Source organism: Borostomias antarcticus, assembly GCF_949987555.1.
Source record: "Borostomias antarcticus genome assembly, chromosome: 26".
Classification (NCBI taxonomy): Eukaryota; Metazoa; Chordata; class Actinopteri; order Stomiiformes; family Stomiidae; genus Borostomias; species Borostomias antarcticus.
In genome coordinates, this window is record NC_140259.1 from 11,412,363 (window position 1) to 11,431,717 (window position 19,355).

The 19,355-nt window shown below is 42.2% G+C and overlaps 2 protein-coding genes across 2 annotated transcripts in view; both read left to right on the top strand.

The window, feature by feature from the left end:
* Positions 1-19,355, top strand: part of LOC311326361 (vitellogenin-like) — a gene marked incomplete at both ends in the record, with an annotated part of 41,439 nt that overhangs the window by 9,609 nt on the left and 12,475 nt on the right. The window lies entirely within an intron of this gene.
* On the top strand, positions 3,993-12,949 carry LOC311326193 (vitellogenin-like; the record flags this gene model as incomplete). Its single annotated transcript, XM_084459060.1, has 34 exons — positions 3,993-4,032; positions 4,152-4,172; positions 4,266-4,417; positions 4,499-4,750; positions 4,837-4,998; positions 5,088-5,236; positions 5,340-5,490; positions 5,585-5,742; positions 5,840-6,005; positions 6,100-6,225; positions 6,327-6,545; positions 6,650-6,867; positions 6,954-7,051; positions 7,132-7,256; positions 7,347-7,448; positions 7,567-7,686; positions 7,776-7,959; positions 8,054-8,147; positions 8,257-8,442; positions 8,552-8,693; positions 8,786-9,008; positions 9,119-9,540; positions 9,639-9,680; positions 9,761-9,829; positions 9,925-10,131; positions 10,399-10,541; positions 10,680-10,803; positions 10,893-11,019; positions 11,120-11,303; positions 11,662-11,756; positions 11,877-11,971; positions 12,057-12,222; positions 12,400-12,561; positions 12,837-12,949. 34 exons carry the CDS (start codon positions 3,993-3,995, stop codon positions 12,947-12,949), a joined length of 5,037 nt encoding a protein of 1,678 aa, XP_084315186.1.

The following is a 19,355-nucleotide window of genomic DNA, read 5'->3' on the forward strand; positions in this document are numbered from 1 at the left end:
ATCAGGTCAAGAGACATAATAAAGAATACATTATCTCATACTTACTGTCCTCTGTCGACGAAGAAATAGGCCTTAAGTTACTGTTTGAGTCATCTATGGATGTTTCGACAGTTTCGATGGGCCAATTTTTTTTTTTTTAAGTTAAATTACTAAAAAGCTATAAAAACTATCAAGAATCTGAATGTATCCCTTAAACAGCTAAACATCATGAACATTTTAAAGTTTGAATGAAGTTTCGATCACAAAGTATGAAGAAGTAGTTAAGCGGCAAAAAACTGGGGAGAACTATAATAAGAAAGAAAGAAATAGTGGAAATATCACAAGTTGGGCTAGCTACAAGCTAGCCCACCTAACTAGAAAGTACATTTCCAGGAGAAAATGTGAGGTGGGCTAGCTGTTGTTGCTGTATGTAATAACTACTGCTAGTGCTACTATGGACCGGGCCATCTCCATGCACCCACCGGCAAAGACCGTGTGTCTCTAACCCACTCAGGGGCTGATTTGTGGGGTCCATGGCGTGGACAGTGACTTGGTGGCGAGACTCCGCCCCCTCAGGTCAGAGCTGGTCGGGGACAGTGTACTCCTCTCCGGGCCACCTACCCGCCCCCACCGGTGAAGACCGTGTGTCTTTAGCCTACTTAGGGGCTGAGTTGTGGGGCCCGTGGCTTGGATAGTGGCGTGGTGGTGAGACTCTGCCCCTTCAGGTCAGAGCTGGTCAGGGACAGTGTACCCCTCTCTGGGCCACCCACTTTCCCCCACCGGTAAAGACTGTGGGGCGAATTCACTAAAGCGGAATTGTGTCCGTTAATTGCACCATTACATTGCGTGTCAGTTGCTCCAGCTATGTGCTCCGTTGTAAAAACCTATTCACTAAAGACATTGCGCCAATAATATCCCAGCGCAAACACGCCCATTCGGTGTTTGCGGCTGAGTGCAATTTGCTGCTGATATAGGAAATGACTATAAATACTGCACATACAGCGCATAGGCCTACAACTCATATGCATATCATAGGATGATGGCAGACAGAAAAAGAAAGATACGATTGTCAGACAGCGAACTTGAAGTCCTCACGGACGAGGTTCAAAAACATGTCTCACAGCTTTCCGCAAAAAATATCACGGCTGCAGCAAAAAATCATATTTGGGGTTTAATTTCCCAATGAGTCAGTGCCATTTGTGTGTGTAAACGCGGAAGACTGCAAACGGAGGTGGAATGATTTGAAAAGACGAACAAAGGAAAATTTGTATTTTTATGTTATGCAAGATGCAGCACGCTACGATGATCTGGCATACTTTTGGGGGAGTGTATAACATTGTCCCACCGGTACGATCTAGGCATCTAAACGGCTTTTCAAGATTCCAAATATGCACTCAATCACACCGCGCGTCCTGATGTGAGCCCAGTTGCACGCCGCCTCTCCAACGTTGGAAGGATTACGCACGGGAGTCATCATCCATGGCTGAAGATGATACCTGCTGTCACCTATGATACAAAAGCAAAATATTTTCAAGACCATTCAAATAAAAAAAATATTGTGTATGTTTTTTTTTACATTTATACCTATATCGGCAGCCAGCCGTTCAATGAACGGCTATAGGGAATGCGCAGTTTCGCGTATAGCCTATTATATGCACAGTTTCGCGCTATATAGGCTATTATAAATAGGCCTAAGTATAATTCATTGGGGGAGCTTGGACTCGCTGGAGACTGGTGGAGAGACGCATAGTCTACATAGCCTCCCCAGACTGACTTCATCCTCCAGTTGGCTGAAGAGCTGCGCGCTCTGGCGTCCAAACAGCCACCGGCGGCGCCCCGCAGTGTCCACAGAAGAATACCCCCCCAAAAAATACCTGCATGGTGAAGACAAGCTGCAGCAAGAACAGAACTGTCTACCAATGCACAAATTCACCAAAGCTGTGGGTGCATGAAGATTGCCCGGTCCATAGTAGTTCTAGCAGTAGCCCACCTCACATTTTCTCCAGGAAATGTACTTTCTAGTTTCTGTTCAACTTTCAAATCATTGAAATCATTTCATTTTATGGTCATTAGCTACATTACTGCCTGTGATTCTTGTTTGTGATGAATCAAAAAGTATTTACTCAAGAATGACAACACACATTTCTGCACCTCACAACTCTTTCCATATTCATGCTGGAAATCTCAATTCAAAGAACATTGCACCGAAATGGATGATTAATGTCATGCAGCTTTTAACTGGGGAATCATATGATTTATGGCAACAGAAATCTATGTAATTTATAACCAAAGCCTACATATTTTCAAACAAATCAAATTATACAAACCCATAGGGTTGATAACCTATACATAAACATATTGAAACCAAAATAATTATAAGGTTACATGTGCAGATAAGCCAGTCCAGCTGAAAACATGAAAACATATTTTGTTTTGTAACATGAACTTTAGTGTTGGTTGATCTGTCTGTGCTTGTTTATTGGCTGCTCTTCAGGTAACTGTATTTCACGTCACAACGATATGAACTGTGGGTAATTCCCTTTGGCAAACTCTCCAGAAGTGCGGACTTATAGTAAGGGGGCATTAAGGTCAAAATGTCTGCCAGAGAGCCCTCATGCACTTGACCATTTGACAATGGGGCAGCACCAAAGTCTGTGAGTCTGTTAAGGTGGCCATTTTGACTGGGCCCATGTGTTCGTTTGTCCATCACACATGTACCAGAGCCCACCACCTGGTTCAGTTAATTTATGCTATGCTCGGTCTCTCGGTAATACTAGACTAGTGTATTCTAATTGCCAGTCTACTTTTGAGAGAGCGAGAGAGCGGGAAAAGTTAGTATCGAGGCTAGGTGCATTGTGGGTACATTTATCATTAGTAATAGTGGTTATATTTCACAACATAGTTAAGATTACTCTTATTTTGGTAGTTTGATCATGTTAAATAGATCAGTAGCCTATGATTAGGTCATATTATGTGTACAACCATGATGCAGTGAGTCATGCCCTTACTGTGGGTGGGGAGACTCTGCAGATCATTAGAGTTGATAGCTACATTCTTGACTTCCGCATTCGCAGTAGCTTATACTGTAGGTATGCGTTGAGAGGCTCGCAGATGGAATGGGTTTGCTCAAACCTGATCCTGCTTTATGAAGCTTCACACAGCTGTGCTGTGGAATTCCACGTTCATTAGCCGGGCAGGCACTATGAACAACGTAGTGTAGACAGAACAAATGTGTCACGAAATGATAAACAGGGAAACACAATGGACAGTGGCGACACATGTATCAAGCTACACTGAATCCTTTCATCCAGCTGCAGAAAATGGGACATTTCACACATTTAGGAACGGCACAACTGCATCTGCTTTGAGTTGCCAAAACGCAAGCAAAAAAAAGGCTGGTTCACATTGCATCTTTGCCGAGCTATTGATGAGTCATTTGTGTGGTTTTCTAGTTTTCCAGAATTGAAAGTAACTGCTCAGAGGACCTTCTATTTTTTTTACATATACCTATAGATCCAGGAGCTTCTATGCACATTAATTAATAACGCTTTTAACCTTTCATATATATGTATTCATAAAGAAAATATCACATTTCCACTCCTTCATTACCACAAAGGACATGCATCATGGGTGGGGGACAACATGTTTACAGTTACATCTGGCCTATTCATATTCACACGTGTATGATCATTCATATTGCAGACATGTTATTTTGTATCATTCTATCAAGAATGATTAAAACAGCTAGGGAGATTACGAAAGTAAGTTTGGCAACTTGGATATTGAGCCTCCCCCTGGGATCAATAAAGTATCTATCTGACCTGAAAGGCCAGGTTAACCTAACCCAATGTGTCTGTGACATTTTCAGATTCTTCTAAATTCTGTTGAAATAACAAGCCAACATGGTCATGCTTTGAATTTGTTAATGATATACTTTCTTGATATATGCACAGACAGCAAAAAAAAAAAGACTTTAAAAGGCTTTCTGAAACCGTTGTTCATCACATCCAGCCATGAGGACTGTCGTGCTCGCCCTGACTCTAGCCCTCGTGGGTAAGTTTAATTTTGACTTATTTGACAATTATACTTTTTAAATATACTGTACATGTAATGTTGGTTTTTGAATCAATGTGTGGTCCACACAAACTAAAGATCTAATTTCCATTTTACAGCAAGTCAGCAGCTTAACATTGGTAGGTTTTGCTGATTTTTAACACTCATTCAATTCTAAATAGATTATTTTATTATTTATTTATTTAATTATTGAATAATGTTCATCATTACAGCACCTGAGTTTGCTGCCAGTACGACCTATGTGTACAAGTATGAGGCAGAGCTCCTGGGGGGTCTGCCTGAGCAGGGTCTGGCCAGAGCAGGAATGAAAGTCATCAGCAAAGTTCTCATCAGTGCAGTTGCCCAGAATACCTACATGCTGAAGGTAAAGTGCCCACACAATTCAAGATTTCTTAATGTAATTTTCTTTTCATTGAATATTAATTATGGTTCCGTCTCCTTGTAGCTTTTGGACCCAGAGATCTTTGAGTACAGTGGTATCTGGCCCAAAGATCCCTTCGTCCCAGCTGCAAAGCTGACTTCAGCCCTGGCTGCTCAGCTCTTGACTCCCATCAAGTTTGAGTATGCCAGTGGTGTTGTTGGTAAGGTATTTGCACCCGCTGGCGTGTCTGCAACAGTGTTGAATATCCACAGAGGTATCCTGAACATCCTTCAGCTGAACATCAAGAAGACACAGAACGTCTATGAGCTGCAGGAGGTCAGACTTGCATCTTCTCAAGGAAAAGCACACATTTATTTTTTACGTTCCCATTCGTCTCTAATGCTTTCCTTAATGTCTTCCAGGCTGGTGCTCAGGGAGTGTGCAAGACCCACTATGTCATCAGTGAGGACACAAAGGCTGAGCGCATCTTTTTGACCAAGGCCAAGGATCTGAACCAATGCCAGGAAAGATTCATGAAGGACTTTGGTTTGGCTTACACTGAGAAATGTGCGGCCTGTCAGCATGTAAGAAACAATTTAATGGTCTTCATTTCAAATATGATAGATATCAGTAGACATGTTTCAAGACCTTAACTTACATCTTGTCTACACAGGCTGGACAGAACCTGAGGGGAGCTGCGGCCTACAGCTACATCATGAAGCCCACCGCCACTGGTGCTCTGATCATGAAAGCAACCGTTACTGAGCTTCATCAGTTCTCTCCGTTCAATGAGATGAATGGAGCTGCCCAGATGGAGGCAAAGTATGAAGTTAAATACATACACAGAAAAATATGGAAATATGCTGGAAATTTCAACTGATTAATCTAAAGAAATCCCTAATGAGTTCAAATTGTCTTTTTACAGACAAATACTGACATTCCTTGAAATTGAGAAGACTCCAGTGGCACCCATCACTGCTGCATACCTTCTTCGTGGATCTCTGCAGTACGAGTTTGCCTCTGAGCTTCTCCAGACACCCATTCAGCTCCTCAGGATCAGCAATGCACAGGGACAGGTACTGTGAGCGTTGCATGTATGATCTCCTTCCTTCACAGATACAAAACACTTCCCCTCAAATACTAAACACTTGTAATTATTGTTCCTGACAGATTGTTGAGATTCTGAACCATCTGGTTACCAACAATGTGGGTAAAGTCCATGAAGATGCCCCTCTGAAGTTTGTGGAGCTCATCCAGCTACTGCGTGTGGCCAGCCTGGACAGCATCAAAGCCATCTGGACTCAGTTCAAGGCCAAACCAGCTTTCAGGTAGCTAATATACTCTATAGCAGATGAGTGCCCAAAAGGGAAGAAAACCAAGAAATATGATAGATATTGATGTGCTTCTCTAACTTATCTTCTAAAGATCCTGGATCCTGGATGCCATTCCTTCCATTGGAACTTCAGTCGCTGTGAGGTTCATCAAGGAGAAGTTTGTTGCTGGTGACATCACTTTTGCTGAGGCAGCTCAGGCTCTGGTGGCCGCTGTGCACATGGTGACCGCTGATTTGGAAACTGTAAAGCTTGTTGAGGTAAGTAAACCTTCAAACCAGCATGAAATACAGTAATATTCTGTACATTTTAGGACAGAAACAAAATGGTAATGAATTCCTTCTTCTCTACCAGGATATAGCTTTCAATCCCAAGATTCAGGCACAACCAGTTCTGCGCCAGGTCGCCATGCTTGGTTATGGTACCATGGTTTTCAAATATTGTGCTGGCCACCCTACATGCCCTGCTGAATTTGTGGCGGTAAGATATTTTTGTGGCGGGAGATATATTTCTTCCTTACTGATACCAGTTATTATTTACAGTATAAGAAAACAACTTCATGGATCCTTTAACCTCCACAGCCCATACACCGTATTGCTGTTGAGGCTCTTAAAAAAGGGGACATTGAAGAAGTTTCAGTTGCCCTTAAAGTCCTGGGTAATGCTGCCCATCCTGCTAGTGTGAAAGCTATCATGAAGCTTTTGCCCGGATTTGGAACTGCTGCTGCCACTCTGCCCCTGAGAGTTCAGGCCGATGCTATCTTGGCTCTGAGGAACATTGCCAAGAAGGATCCCAGAGGGGTGAGGACAAACACTTTACTTGATATTCCACATACAGCACGTTATAAAACCCTAGGCCACCTCAATGATCATTTTTGTCTGTGAAAACAATTTCTGTGAGCAAGATCCAGGAACTGGCTCTGCAGCTGTTCATGGAGAAGACACTCCACCCAGAGCTTCGCATGATTGCAGCTATTGTGCTGATGGAGACCAAGCCTCCAATGGGTCTGGTGATTACTATTGCCGATGCAATGCAGAAGGAGGACAATCTGCAGGTGGCTAGCTTTGTCTACTCTTACATGATGTCCCTGACCAGGAACACCGCCCCTGACTTCGCTCCACTGTAAGGACATTTTCTGTCTCTTGTGATTTGTCCTCAAGTTTTGTCCTAAAGATCTTGTCTTTAATCTAAAAACTCTCCCACTTCAGTGCTGCTGCATGCAATGTTGCTGTCAAGATCCTCAGCCCCAAATTAGGTAGCCTGAGCTACCGTTTCAGCAGGGCCATGTACCTGGACGCCTATGAATGTAAGGATCTTTAAAATCATTCAGTATAATATCATGAGTTGTTCTCCAGCATCGTCCCTAACTCGTTTTTCCTTCTTAAGCTCCTCTGATGATTGGTGCGGCTGCTAGTGCTTTCTACATCAATGATGCTGCCACCATTTTGCCCAGAGCTGTGGTCGCCAAGGCCCGCGCCTACCTTGCTGGAGCAGCTGCTGATGTTCTGGAGGTATAATAGATGTTCTATTTATAGTGCACCTGAATATAATAACTATCCAGTTTTAAATCACCTACTGAGCAAGCTTCATCTCTCATTCAGTTTGGATTAAGAACTGAAGGAATCCAAGAGGCCCTTCTCAAAATGCCGAAGATTGATGAAAACGCTGACAGGATTACCAAAATGAAGCGTGTCATTAAGGCTGTGAGTAAATCCGATTTACAATGTTAAACTGTCTCAAAAGAAACATTGGTAAAACAATAAAATTGTTTAAATATAAAGCTGAAGGTCAATCAGATTAATGTCACTGTTCCTTCCACAGCTGGCTAACTGGAAGTCCCTGCCCACAAGCCAGCCACTGGCTTCCATGTATGTGAAATTCTTTGGACAGGAAATTGCGTTCGCCAACATTGACAAGACCGTCATTGAACAGGCCATTCAGGTATGACTTGACACACACTAAACCATGATGATTTGAAAAATGAAAATTATGCTTTAAATGTCATCTGATCAATGTATTATTTCCTACAGCTGGTTACTGGACCTGCTCGTGCATGGGGAATGAGTGCTCTCAAGGGACTGCTGACTGGCGCTTCCTTCCGGTACGCTAAGCCCCTGCTGGTTGCTGAGGTGCGTCGTATCTTCCCCACAGCCGTCGGTGTGCCCATGGAGCTCAGTTTCTACACTGCTGCTGTGGCTGCTGCAGACGTGCACGGTAAGTTCTCCCCACCAGTGAAGGAGTGCTAAGACTCTAGCTCTTGTAATCTTAATCAGATTTTAATGTGATGCTCTTACTCTCCAACCCACAGTCAAAGCCATCATGACACCTCCTCTTCCTGAACCGTTCCATGCTTACCAGCTCCTGAAGACAGACATTCAGTTTCAGGCAGAGTTTACACCAAGGTACTGTAGATAATTTCATTACATAAAAAAGACAAATTAGTGACAATTTCATTTAACAGCTTTAATACATATTCTCATAGATTATTACAATTTCTTCTTCACATTTCAGTGTTGCCATGCAAACATTTGCTGTGATGGGAGTGAACACTGCCTTCATCCAGGCTGCTCTGATGGCAAGGGCTAAAGTCCACACTATTGTTCCTGCCAAAATGGCGGCTAAACTAGACATTGAAAAGGGTAATTTCAAGATTGAGGCTTTGCCTGTTCAGACTCTGGATCACATGGCAGCTGTACGGTATGTTTATATTTGTCATTTTTTATTTCTAAAGGAAAAATCCAAATGAACAATTCCACTACATCCTTCTAGTTTTAATGAGTGCTCTGGTATCATTTCATTGCATCAGTGTTGAGACCCTCGCTGTGGCAAGAAATGTTGAAGACCTCACAGCTGCTATGATGACACCTATAATTCCTGCCAAGGTTGCAGCACAGGTCTCTAGGGAGACTTTCACTTCTAGGACTTCATCCTCAATGGCTGTTGGATCGGTAAGATAAAGCTATTTGACCTCAACTTTCAGCATTAACTTCTTCATGTATATGAGACATCTAATCTATTGTATGATTCTTTATCATTTCAGTCAAGATCATCAGAAATGATTTACTCTGATATGCCTTCCTACATCCTCCCGAAGATGAGAATGATTCCTTCACAAGTCCAGAAGAAAATGTGTGCTGCATTCAAAACCTTTGGAATCAAGGCCTGTGCTGAGATTGAATCTCAGAATGCTGCTTTCATTCATGGATGCTCTCCATTCTATGCTATGATCGGAAAACACTCAGCCATTGTTAACTTGTCACCAGGCAAGACAAATTACCAATTCATTATTTTATTGTTGGTACAATTGGAAGTAAACTATGAAGTCATTACTTACTTTAAAATAGTTATGTTTCTTTTGCTTTTTGGGTTGTAGCTGCAGGCCCAATCATCGAGAGACTGGAGATTGAAATCAAGGTTGACCCCAAGGCAGCTGAGAAGATCGTTAAGGTTATTGCCTTCAACGAGGAGGAAGAATCACCAGAGACCAAAAATGTCCTGTTGAAGTTGAAGAAAATCCTGGTACCTGGTCTGAAGAACGGTACCAGATCTTCCTCCAGCTCCAGCAGCTCTGGTTCCAGCAGCTCTCGCGCCAGCCTTCGTTCCAGCTCCTCCTCCTCCTCCTCCAGTTCATCCTCCCGTGCCAAGAGCAGGACCATGGATGTGGGTGCCCCCCTACCTAACAGGATGTCTAAGAAAGTCAGCAGCAGCAGCTCCAGCAGATCAGGGAGCAGCAAGTCTTCCAGCAGCTCATCCAGCTCTTCCAGATCCAGCTCTTCAAGCTCTCGCATCTCAAAGGTGAGGTGGCACTGACAAATAAAACCACTTCTTGTCAAATGTATTCTCACAAAGTAAAGATGTGTTTAATTAAAAGTTTTGTTCTTCCATTAAAGCAGGAATTCAATGAGATGAAGTTCACCAAGAACCACATCCACCAGGTATGAATTTTGCAGGAGCATATAGATGTGTGCCTATTACCACCACCAACTTCAAACTGATGTGAATCTTGTGCTTGCAGCATGCCGTCTCTAAGGTGAGGGCCTCCAGCAGAAGCAGCACCGCCAGCTTTGAGGCCATCTACAAGCAGGTGAAACAACATCCCAACTCAAGAATATTGGTGATCATTATCATTGCGATGCTAAAACTGACACTGGAATTATTTACGTTTCTATTTGTGGTCAGACCAAATACCTTGGCAATGCCGTCGCTCCTGTTGTTACCATCCTCATCCGTGCCGTGAGAGCTGACCATGAGGTCCAGGGATACCAGGCCGCTGCCTACCTGGACAAAGCTACTTCCAGAGTGCAGATCATCATGTCCAACCTTATGGAGAGCGACAAGTACAGAATCTGTGTTGACGGTGTGCTCCTGAGCAACCAAAAAGTTATGGTAAGACTTAAGGCCCTCTCTGATGCCGTACAAGCTGACAAAAACAGCAATGGCATTATCAGTCTTTTTATGGCCACTGTTGTGATGAGGTAGTTACAATCAGTCGTTTTCCCTGTATGTGTTATTGTACGTCCTGTGTTGAGTGTGCACATTATGTGTTTACCTGCTTCTTTTTGTATGTATTTCTTTTTATTAGTACAGTCTATTGAGGTTCTCTGAAATGCACTTAGAACACAATTTACAGATTGTTCACCTTTTTCCTCTCAGGCTAAACTTGCCTGGGGTATTGCGTGTAAGGAATACACAACTGAGATCACAGCAGAAACTGGTGCTGTGGACTCACACCGTGCCCTCCGTCTAAAGCTGACATGGGATAAACTGCCCCATGCCCTGATCCACTATGCAAAGAGGTTTCTCACTCCGTTATTACTCATTTCAGGCCATGGCTTTGTAGTACCCTTGACCATACATACTGAATGCAAAATTATTGCACAAATAACCATGTATGAAGTATAATGTTTACATTTTTTCTTGTTTTCTCAATCTAGGCTCTCTAAGTACCTGAGTACTCTTGTGATTCATACAAGAGCTAAGAACATTCAGAAACAGATCAAGTTCACAGTGGCTATTGCCTCTGAGAGAACCCTGAATATTATGTTGAAGACACCAAGAGTAAGTTAGTTGTCCTCTTTCAACTGAGGTTCCTTTTGCAGAAGTACTATTTTCCATTCAATTATTGATTATTTCTTTGGACCTGATAGATGACAGCGTACAAACAGGCGTTGGTTCTCCCTATTGATCTTCCTATTGGACCTGCTGCTGCTGAGCTTTCCATGCAGGACAATATTGTTGATCAAATCTACTACATGTTCAACAAAGCCAGTGCAGGTGAGATTGACACAAAACTGTCACTTGGAATTGATACTTGGAAATACAGTCTGTTACAAATGCAGGTTTAGTGCTTATAATGTATTTTTCTTGACCCCAGTTCAGTGTAGCATGGTCAGAAACACACTGACCACATTCAACAACAGGAAGTACAAGAATGAAATGCCCCTCTCTTGCTACCAAGTTTTGGCTCAGGATTGCACTGCAGAGCTTAAATTCATGGTTCTGCTGAAGAAGGATAACTTTGATGAACAAAACCACATCAATGTGAAAATCTCTGACATGTAAGCACACTACACCAAGCATACATTACTTGATTAAAAGGGCTACTACGTATGATATATTTTTTTTTTCATTATATATCTTAAATCTGGAGGGTTGGTGAAGTGAATATGTGTCAAAATATTTCTTTACGGCATGTGTTATGATTGACGATGATATTGCATGTTGAGTTTTCCTGCACTGACTTTTGTGTACAAAATGAGCACTGAGTACATCTAGCTGTTTTGTAAACAGTGTGGCCTGGTGAATATCATTGCCATTGTTTTGTTGACTTTAATGGTCTAAATAATATATTATTCAATCTCAGTTAAAATGTCAACTTTTTCAATGATTTAACAAACATTGCATCATTTTTAACAGTGATATTGACCTGTACACCAAGGACGACAATGTGATGATGAAGGTTAATGGATTGGAAGTTCCCATTTACAACCTCCCATACCAACATCCTTCAGGTTTTTGCATAAGTTATAAACTTGCAACAAAATATATTTCAATTTACAAATGCATGGTATTGAGCAGTAGGTTTGGAAATATGTTTTAAAAAATGAATCCAGATTTCTCCCTGCATATAGGCTCCATCCAGATCAGACAGAATGGTCAAGGTCTGTCTCTCCATGCTCCAAGCCATGGTCTCCAGGAGGTCTACTTTGAGAAGAACACATGGAGGGTGACTGGACATTTCACTGCTTTTTGGTAGAGAACAAACCAAAAAAAAAGCCTAGCTTAATTCCCTGTTCAATTTTGGTACTCAGGTCCAAGTAGCGGACTGGATGAAGGGCCAGACCTGTGGTATCTGTGGTAAGGCTGATGGTGAAGTCAGACAGGAGTTCCGTACACCCAATGGACGCCTGAGCAAGAGCCCAGTCAGCTTTGCCCATTCCTGGGTGCTACCTGCTGAGAGCTGCCGTGACAACACTGGTAAGACCTTTATTGTTTTACTGATAAGGTGTATTGAACACCCCAAAGACAACAGTTGACTACTGTACATCACGTAGCTCCAGTCTTTTCATCTTGACTCAGGCAATTGCTAAATGCTGGACTTTCTATCACTCAGACATGAGATATTGTAAACTTCTTAATGCCTCTTTCTTGCAGAATGTCGTATGAAGCTTGAATCTGTGAAGCTGGAGAAGCAGATCAAGATTGAAGGCAAGGGGTCCAAATGCTACTCTGTTGAGCCAGTGCTGCGCTGTCTGGCTGGCTGCTACCCACTGAGAACCACAACCGTCACCGCTGGCTTCCACTGCCTGCCCACCGGTGAGTGATTGATGGATTGGTCTAAAATCTAGATGGCTCCCTGGTGTGTCGGTACTGATTCGTTTATTTTTATTTGTTAATACTGTTTTTCACAAATTATTTACCAGCAGTGAATTACTGAACATCAGGGACACACTAATAACATCTGAATTAAATCCCATTTTTTGAGCTTCATCTATGGACTTCATCTATGGACTGAAAAGAGCAGTAATGGTGTATGTATGCTCAAACAGAGCTCCATTACAAAATATATTTCTCTTCACTTTCTTTTCTAGATTCCAGCTTGAACCTCTCCGAGGGCCTGAGCAGCATCTATGGGAAGAGTGTGGACATCTTGGAGGCAGTAGAGGCCCATGTGGCCTGTCACTGCACTGCTCACTGTGCTTAGACTCATGACTGTTTTTCAAGTTCCAGAGTAAAATCTTCTGTATTAATTTGTTTAAATGTAATTATGAATAAATGTCAAGCAGCATGTCAAAAGACAAAATGTTGTTTGATTGTTTTAATTATTTCAGACTTGTTTTGCCTGAACTAAACTTATATTTAATTACATTTAACTCCCTTACATATTAATCGGCTTTCAGTTGTTGGATACAGTATCAGGTACTGCAGATATATCAGTTGTCAGATGTCAAAAGTCAGGTGTCAGGTATCAGAAGTCACATATAAATCACTTATCAGATGACGAGTCAGTTCTCCTTTGATCTACAGTAAATGTAAACAGGAAGTGAGGTCTAATTTCTCAATGCATCATCTCATTGCCATTCAACTCAATATACATGCCTACTCGGTGTCAATGAGCAAAGCTTAACATGGGCGCCACTCATCGTCAACGTAATGCCATGTAAACAGGAAGTGAGGTGTAATTGCTCAATACATCATCCCATTGCCATTCAGCTTAATATGCATGCTCCCAGAGGGTCAATGAGCACAACTAAACATGAATAAAGATTGAGAACAGCACTCCAAGTTAATATTTTAATGCCATGAAAGCAAAGGTTTCGGGACTACTCCCTTCTTCAGCGAATGGCAAACAATACAATGACACACTCTCAGGTGTGCTTAATGAAGATTCACAATCTGTCTCATGACACAGGTGCAGTAGGCTCTGATAAGCTATTGGTCAACACAATGTCCATAAGAAGATAACCAGCCAATCCTATGCTAGGAGAAACGTGCCTGGAAAAAATTGAAGAAAATTTTGAAGAAAAAATGATGGAAAATGAATAAAAATCACACCGTAGTGGTGAAGTGAACCGCCCACACAAACAAAAGATATTGCAGAGACTTATTACAGAAAAAATGTATATACAATTTCTTCATTCATTCCATGTGGAATGAGGGTGCCAAGGTGGTGAATCCAAAAACACTCTTTTTTAGAGAGAATAAGCTCTCTTGAGCCTCCACGAGACGCAGCTTTTATGTATTCCAATCCCATAAAGTGTAGGTCACTGACATTGTGTTTCTGACTGTTGAAATGTCTGGCAACTGAAGACTTTTCATCATGATTGCGTACAGAGCAACGATGCTCAATTATCCTTGTCCTAAGTTCCCTCTTAGTTTTGCCCACATAGTACAAAGGGCATGGGCATTTTAACAAATAAACAACAAAAGAGGTTCTGCATATAATCCTGCCCCTCACTGGAATGCTAACCCCAGTCTTGGGATGGGTAAATGTAATACCCCTGATCATAGCATGACAACTGGTACAACTGTGAAATGGATAATTCCCACTAGGGATCTGGGACATAAAGTGACTCGTATGCTTGGGTAGATCAGACTTGACTAGGCAATCACGTAAATTGGAAGATCTTTTGTAAAAATGTCTGGGTGGAACTTGGAAAGTGGAGGCGATTTAAGGATCTGTCTGTAAAATGTGCCAGTGTTTGTTAACCACCTGTTTGATGGACTCAGAGAGTGGACTAAATGTGGAGATCATGGCAAGGTCCTGGTTATCACTGGATCTGTCCTTCACTCCCAGTTTAAGTAAATCTGACCGTTGGATTTGGCTCTAGTGAGATGTGTGTGTAGTACTTCCTCGCTATAGCCTCTAGTCTTAAAACTGTCACACAGATCTGTTGCTTGTGATTGGAATGAATTATCAGAATTACAAATATGTCTAATTCTTATGAGCTGGCTATAAGGCAGACTGCGTGTTAAAGCAGGAGAATAGAAACTTTTGTAGTGTAAAAATGTATTACGGTCAGTATCCTTTTTAAATACTTCAGTGTGTAAACCCGTGTCCACTTTCTTTACCAACACATCTAGGAACGAAATCTGTTTTAGCTCATAGAATATCGTACATTTAATGGACTCCATTTTGGAATTCATATACGCTTGAAATTCCATTAACTCAGACTCTGTACCTACTTACAGGTAGGTGGCTGCAGACAAAATGGCCGACCTCCGCAAGAGGCTCCACCGCAGTTGACAGGAAATCACGTGAACTCTGCAGTTGACAGGAAATCCGTTGTTTTTTGTGAACCTGTGCAGGCGGCACCTCCACAATTGACAGGAAATCGGACGTTGGTTGTCAAGGTCAAGGTCAACTTTATTTATAAAGCACGTTTAAAATCAACCGAAGTTGCACCAAAGTGCTGTACAATATATAAAATAAACTAAAACAAAAAACAGAATAAAGTGCACATAATCACAGAACAATAAAAGGACAGGACACAAAACAGGACAAGGGATGTAGGCTATCAGGCCTCAAAAGCCAGTGAAAACAAGTGCGTTTTAAGATGAGACTTAAAGAGCCCTAGGTTCTGTGCGTGTCTAATGTGTGGAGGGAGGCTGTTCCAGAGCTTTGGGCCAGCCACTGCAAAAGCTCGGTCACCCTTGGTCTTAAGTCTCGATCTAGGGACTGTTAAAAGAGTCTCAGAGGAGGACCTCAGGGTTCTAGATGTCGCCCGAACTTGAATCAGTTCAGCCAGATAGTGGGGGGTCAAACCATGTAGAGCCTTAAAAATAAACATTACGATTTTAAAATCAATCCTAAACAGGCAAGCTAACAGGAAGCCAGTGGAGGGAGGCCAGCACCGGTGTGATGTGGTCCCGCTTCTTGGTTCCAGTCAGGAGGCGCGCAGCAGCATTCTGGACCAATTGCAGGCGCCTCAGTGACCGCTGGTCAAGGCCCACATACAAGGCATTACAGTAGTCCAATCTCGAAGAAATAAAAGCATGGATGACTGTCTCCAGGTCCTTAAGAGAGAGGTACGGTTTCAGTTTGGATATGGATGTGATCGTAACGTTAGCTAACATTGCATTATGTTAGCTAGATAGCCAAATAGAACTCCAAGTGTATCCCAATTTTTTTGTTTAACATTCGGTAAGCCTTTAATGGCTACATTCAACAAGAATAATTTTAATAAGAACTGTGGTCCTGAAAAAGACTGTCTCCTATCACTTCATAGGATAAACAGGCTGCTTACAAAAAAAGTCCCCCTCCCCCTCACACCAATCCCAACAATACTCAACTCCCAATAACTGAGTTTGTGTTGATGTTTCAAAATTAATGATTGGTGTAGGATTTTAAGATATATCTCCTGCAGAAGTGACAGACTTGTGCTCAGATGAGGAGCAGGCCTGCTGTATCAGCTGCTCACATTGATTGTTCCCTCTCACAACAAACACAACAAATTCAAAGTATCAAACTATAGTCATCTGACCTGCAATGAATGTAACCTACTGTTTTCATTGTTGACATTCATCAAATCCTTTTTTTCTTTTTTTAAATCCTGATGGAGATTGGCAGCGGCAATGGCAATAATTACACTCAATGTTATTAATAATAATAATTATTATTATTATTATTACACACAATAATTACAATGGCAATGATTACACAAATACTAATACACGCATGTGCAACATAGTAGTAGCAGCACTCACCACGATATGCAATGTTTAAAACACAGTACTCAGTACTCTAGCATTGATTGTACTCGGCTCGGTACTCAAATATACAATGTGTGACATTGTAATAGCAGCGTTCAGACACAAGTGTCCAGTGTTTAGGTTCTCAGTACTCATAGTAATGATTGTGCTAGGCTCATTACCCAATAATAAGAGTGCTCAGCCTGTTACTCAATACTTATCTCAATGTTAAGTTGTATAAGTGATCAGTATACAGTACTTAGTGCAGTCTATGCAACAGTATGCTACAGGTCACCAGTGTCCTCAGTTCAGTAGCCTGATTGGCTGGTGAAAGAAACTAGCTGAAACCCATCCATCACAACTGTCTCATGACCGTGGACTTGGCACACATGGTGTAGCAGACCCCACATGTTGACGGATATGGCTGCGTGAGAAGAACTAGGTCAGCTTTACTCATAACTCTACAACTCTTCAATGACGTCTAGATCCTCTTTGCAGTCGCTCAAGGAGTCGAGCACCATGGGTCCATTGCTGAGGTCGATCTCTGCCTCCATCATGGCGATCTTGAGGATGATAGGAAGGGAAGTCTTCCTCATGGGAACGCTGGGCTGTGCTCAGATGGACTGTGCTTGGATGGGCTGTGCTCAGACGGGCTTCTGCAGATACCTAAAGACATAATAATAATAATAATAATTGTGTCTGCAAAACATAAAGACAAAAGTAAGGCATAAAATTCTGCCCTGCAGACATTCACCATCTTCCTCTGATGTTCCCGGTCCTTCAACTTAGCCTCAATGACCTGCAGCTCCTCCTCCATTTGGGCAGGGTCCAGTACATCCAGCACTTCTCCCTGGGCACCTCTGGACTCCCCAGGCCGCATGCTCTGGGCCAGCTCCCTCACACTCTTCGTGAGCTCACGGAGTTGCTCCCGTAAGTCCGAGAACTGCTGATGTACCGTCCTCTGGAAATCTAGATATCAACACAGATGTGGCTATAAGTACATTGACATAAAACTAAATTCAACTCAAAATATATCCCTGCATGCAACATGTTCCTGAAATTGCACGTACCAGCATCTGCAGAGCAGCATGGATTGGGTAGAGGGGTACACGGAGTCAATGCTGCTGGAGCCGTTCTCTTGGGCGATGGCATCACAGAGCTAACTGAAAACCAAAAGGGATAAAGGGATTAGCAGGAAACTTTATGTTGTTGGCAGCATGCTTTGGCTTCTGGCATTTGAAGTAAAATAAATGAAGACATGAAACAGGTAGACACATCACAACACCACAGCAGTACATGCCACTCTTACCTGGTCTGGCTGGGGTGCTATATAGGCCTGGGCTTGCATGGTTTTCGCTCACAGGGGATGAGCTCGGAAAATCTGCAAGATGAGTAAAAGGGTATTCAAAATCGAAAAAAATAGTCCATCTATCAGTGTGCAAATAGGCATAGACATTTCACAACACAAACATGCATACCTGGATTGTACAGCACACGCGGATTGTACTGGACAGCCGGCAGAGGCCTTTCGATTCCGGCACCTGGCATACTGGCTTTGGCCTGCGTTGTGGGGACCGATGGCTGCCTGGGGCTTGGAATATGAGTAAATTAGCTCAGATTAGTCAATTTCAAAAGTAGTAATCTTTTGGGACTGTTGAATGCACTTTATTATATTACATTCGTCACTGGAGTCATAGTGCGTGTTATGCCGTCTCTTTTGAACATCTTGGCGCTCATCCATTGTTGACTGCTGCTCGAACACCTTTGCCATGATCCTGGCAGCTTCATAATGATCTGTGTGCATAAAGTACCATAATCAATACATTTCAGCCATCCTTTTTCCTCAAAATAATGAATCGTGTTTTTTTCCCATCAGTATTTTTTTTAACAGTTCCTGTGGTGGATGTTCAAGTGATGGCAGATAACCATGGTAGGTCTCCAGTAGCTAATCTGGGTCTCTCTCTGAGGTTGGCTCCTGGCAGCAGTTGATCCACACATCTCATCCAGATTATGTTCTCTAGCGTGTAAACCATGTAGGACACAGGGCCTGTTTGTGTGACCACTGTTGCTGGTATCCACTTTAGACCCTTGCAGTAATTCCGAGCAAGAACGCTGATAATGAAGTGAAATGTAGGCCTTGGGTATGTGTTGGTACTATGAAAAGTCTTGGATGGCTCACTGTGGAAGACAGACTGGCCATGCTAAAGCTCAGACTGGCTCTTGGTGTATTTTTTAACTGCTCCTCATTCTGATGAAGATCGCTATGATGGAAACGTTATAATAAATTATTGGGAACAGTACATAATTTATATGCAGACTACACCAGCCATGAGCTTGTCTTTTTTGACTGCACTTAAATATTTCAGATGGTATTTTACACAGGTCAGAGACTTCCACAACCACAGGACCAGAGCCAATGACACTAATGTGAACATTTTTTTATTCAGGACATTAGAAGGAAAAAGTACCTTTTCACTGGAGAAGCTGTATCATTTAAAGTCAAAACGTGGCTGATGGCAAACCTGGAAAGATTGGACTTTAAACTGTACCTTCAATAGGAGTTTGTTTTTACTTTTTTTTGTAATGTTGAATTTATTGTTGCAGCCTCATATGTTATTGCCGTGTCTTGCCGATATACAAAGAGGACCACAGTAGAAATAAGTAATTGACTTTACTGTGTATATCCTCAATAGTTATTGATTGTTATATTGTGGTTCCTTTTTGGGGTCTTTGTGCCAGTGGGGGACTAAATGTGTTTTTAACTTTCAAATAAACCAAACCAAAGGCAAATGACTGCCGACTCCACTTCTGGACTATGAATTGACCTTTAGGAGGTCAAGTCGCATGCAAAATTCTCTTTTCATCATGGCTATAATTAATAACCATTAATAATGTTTTTATGTTCAATAAATATTTTA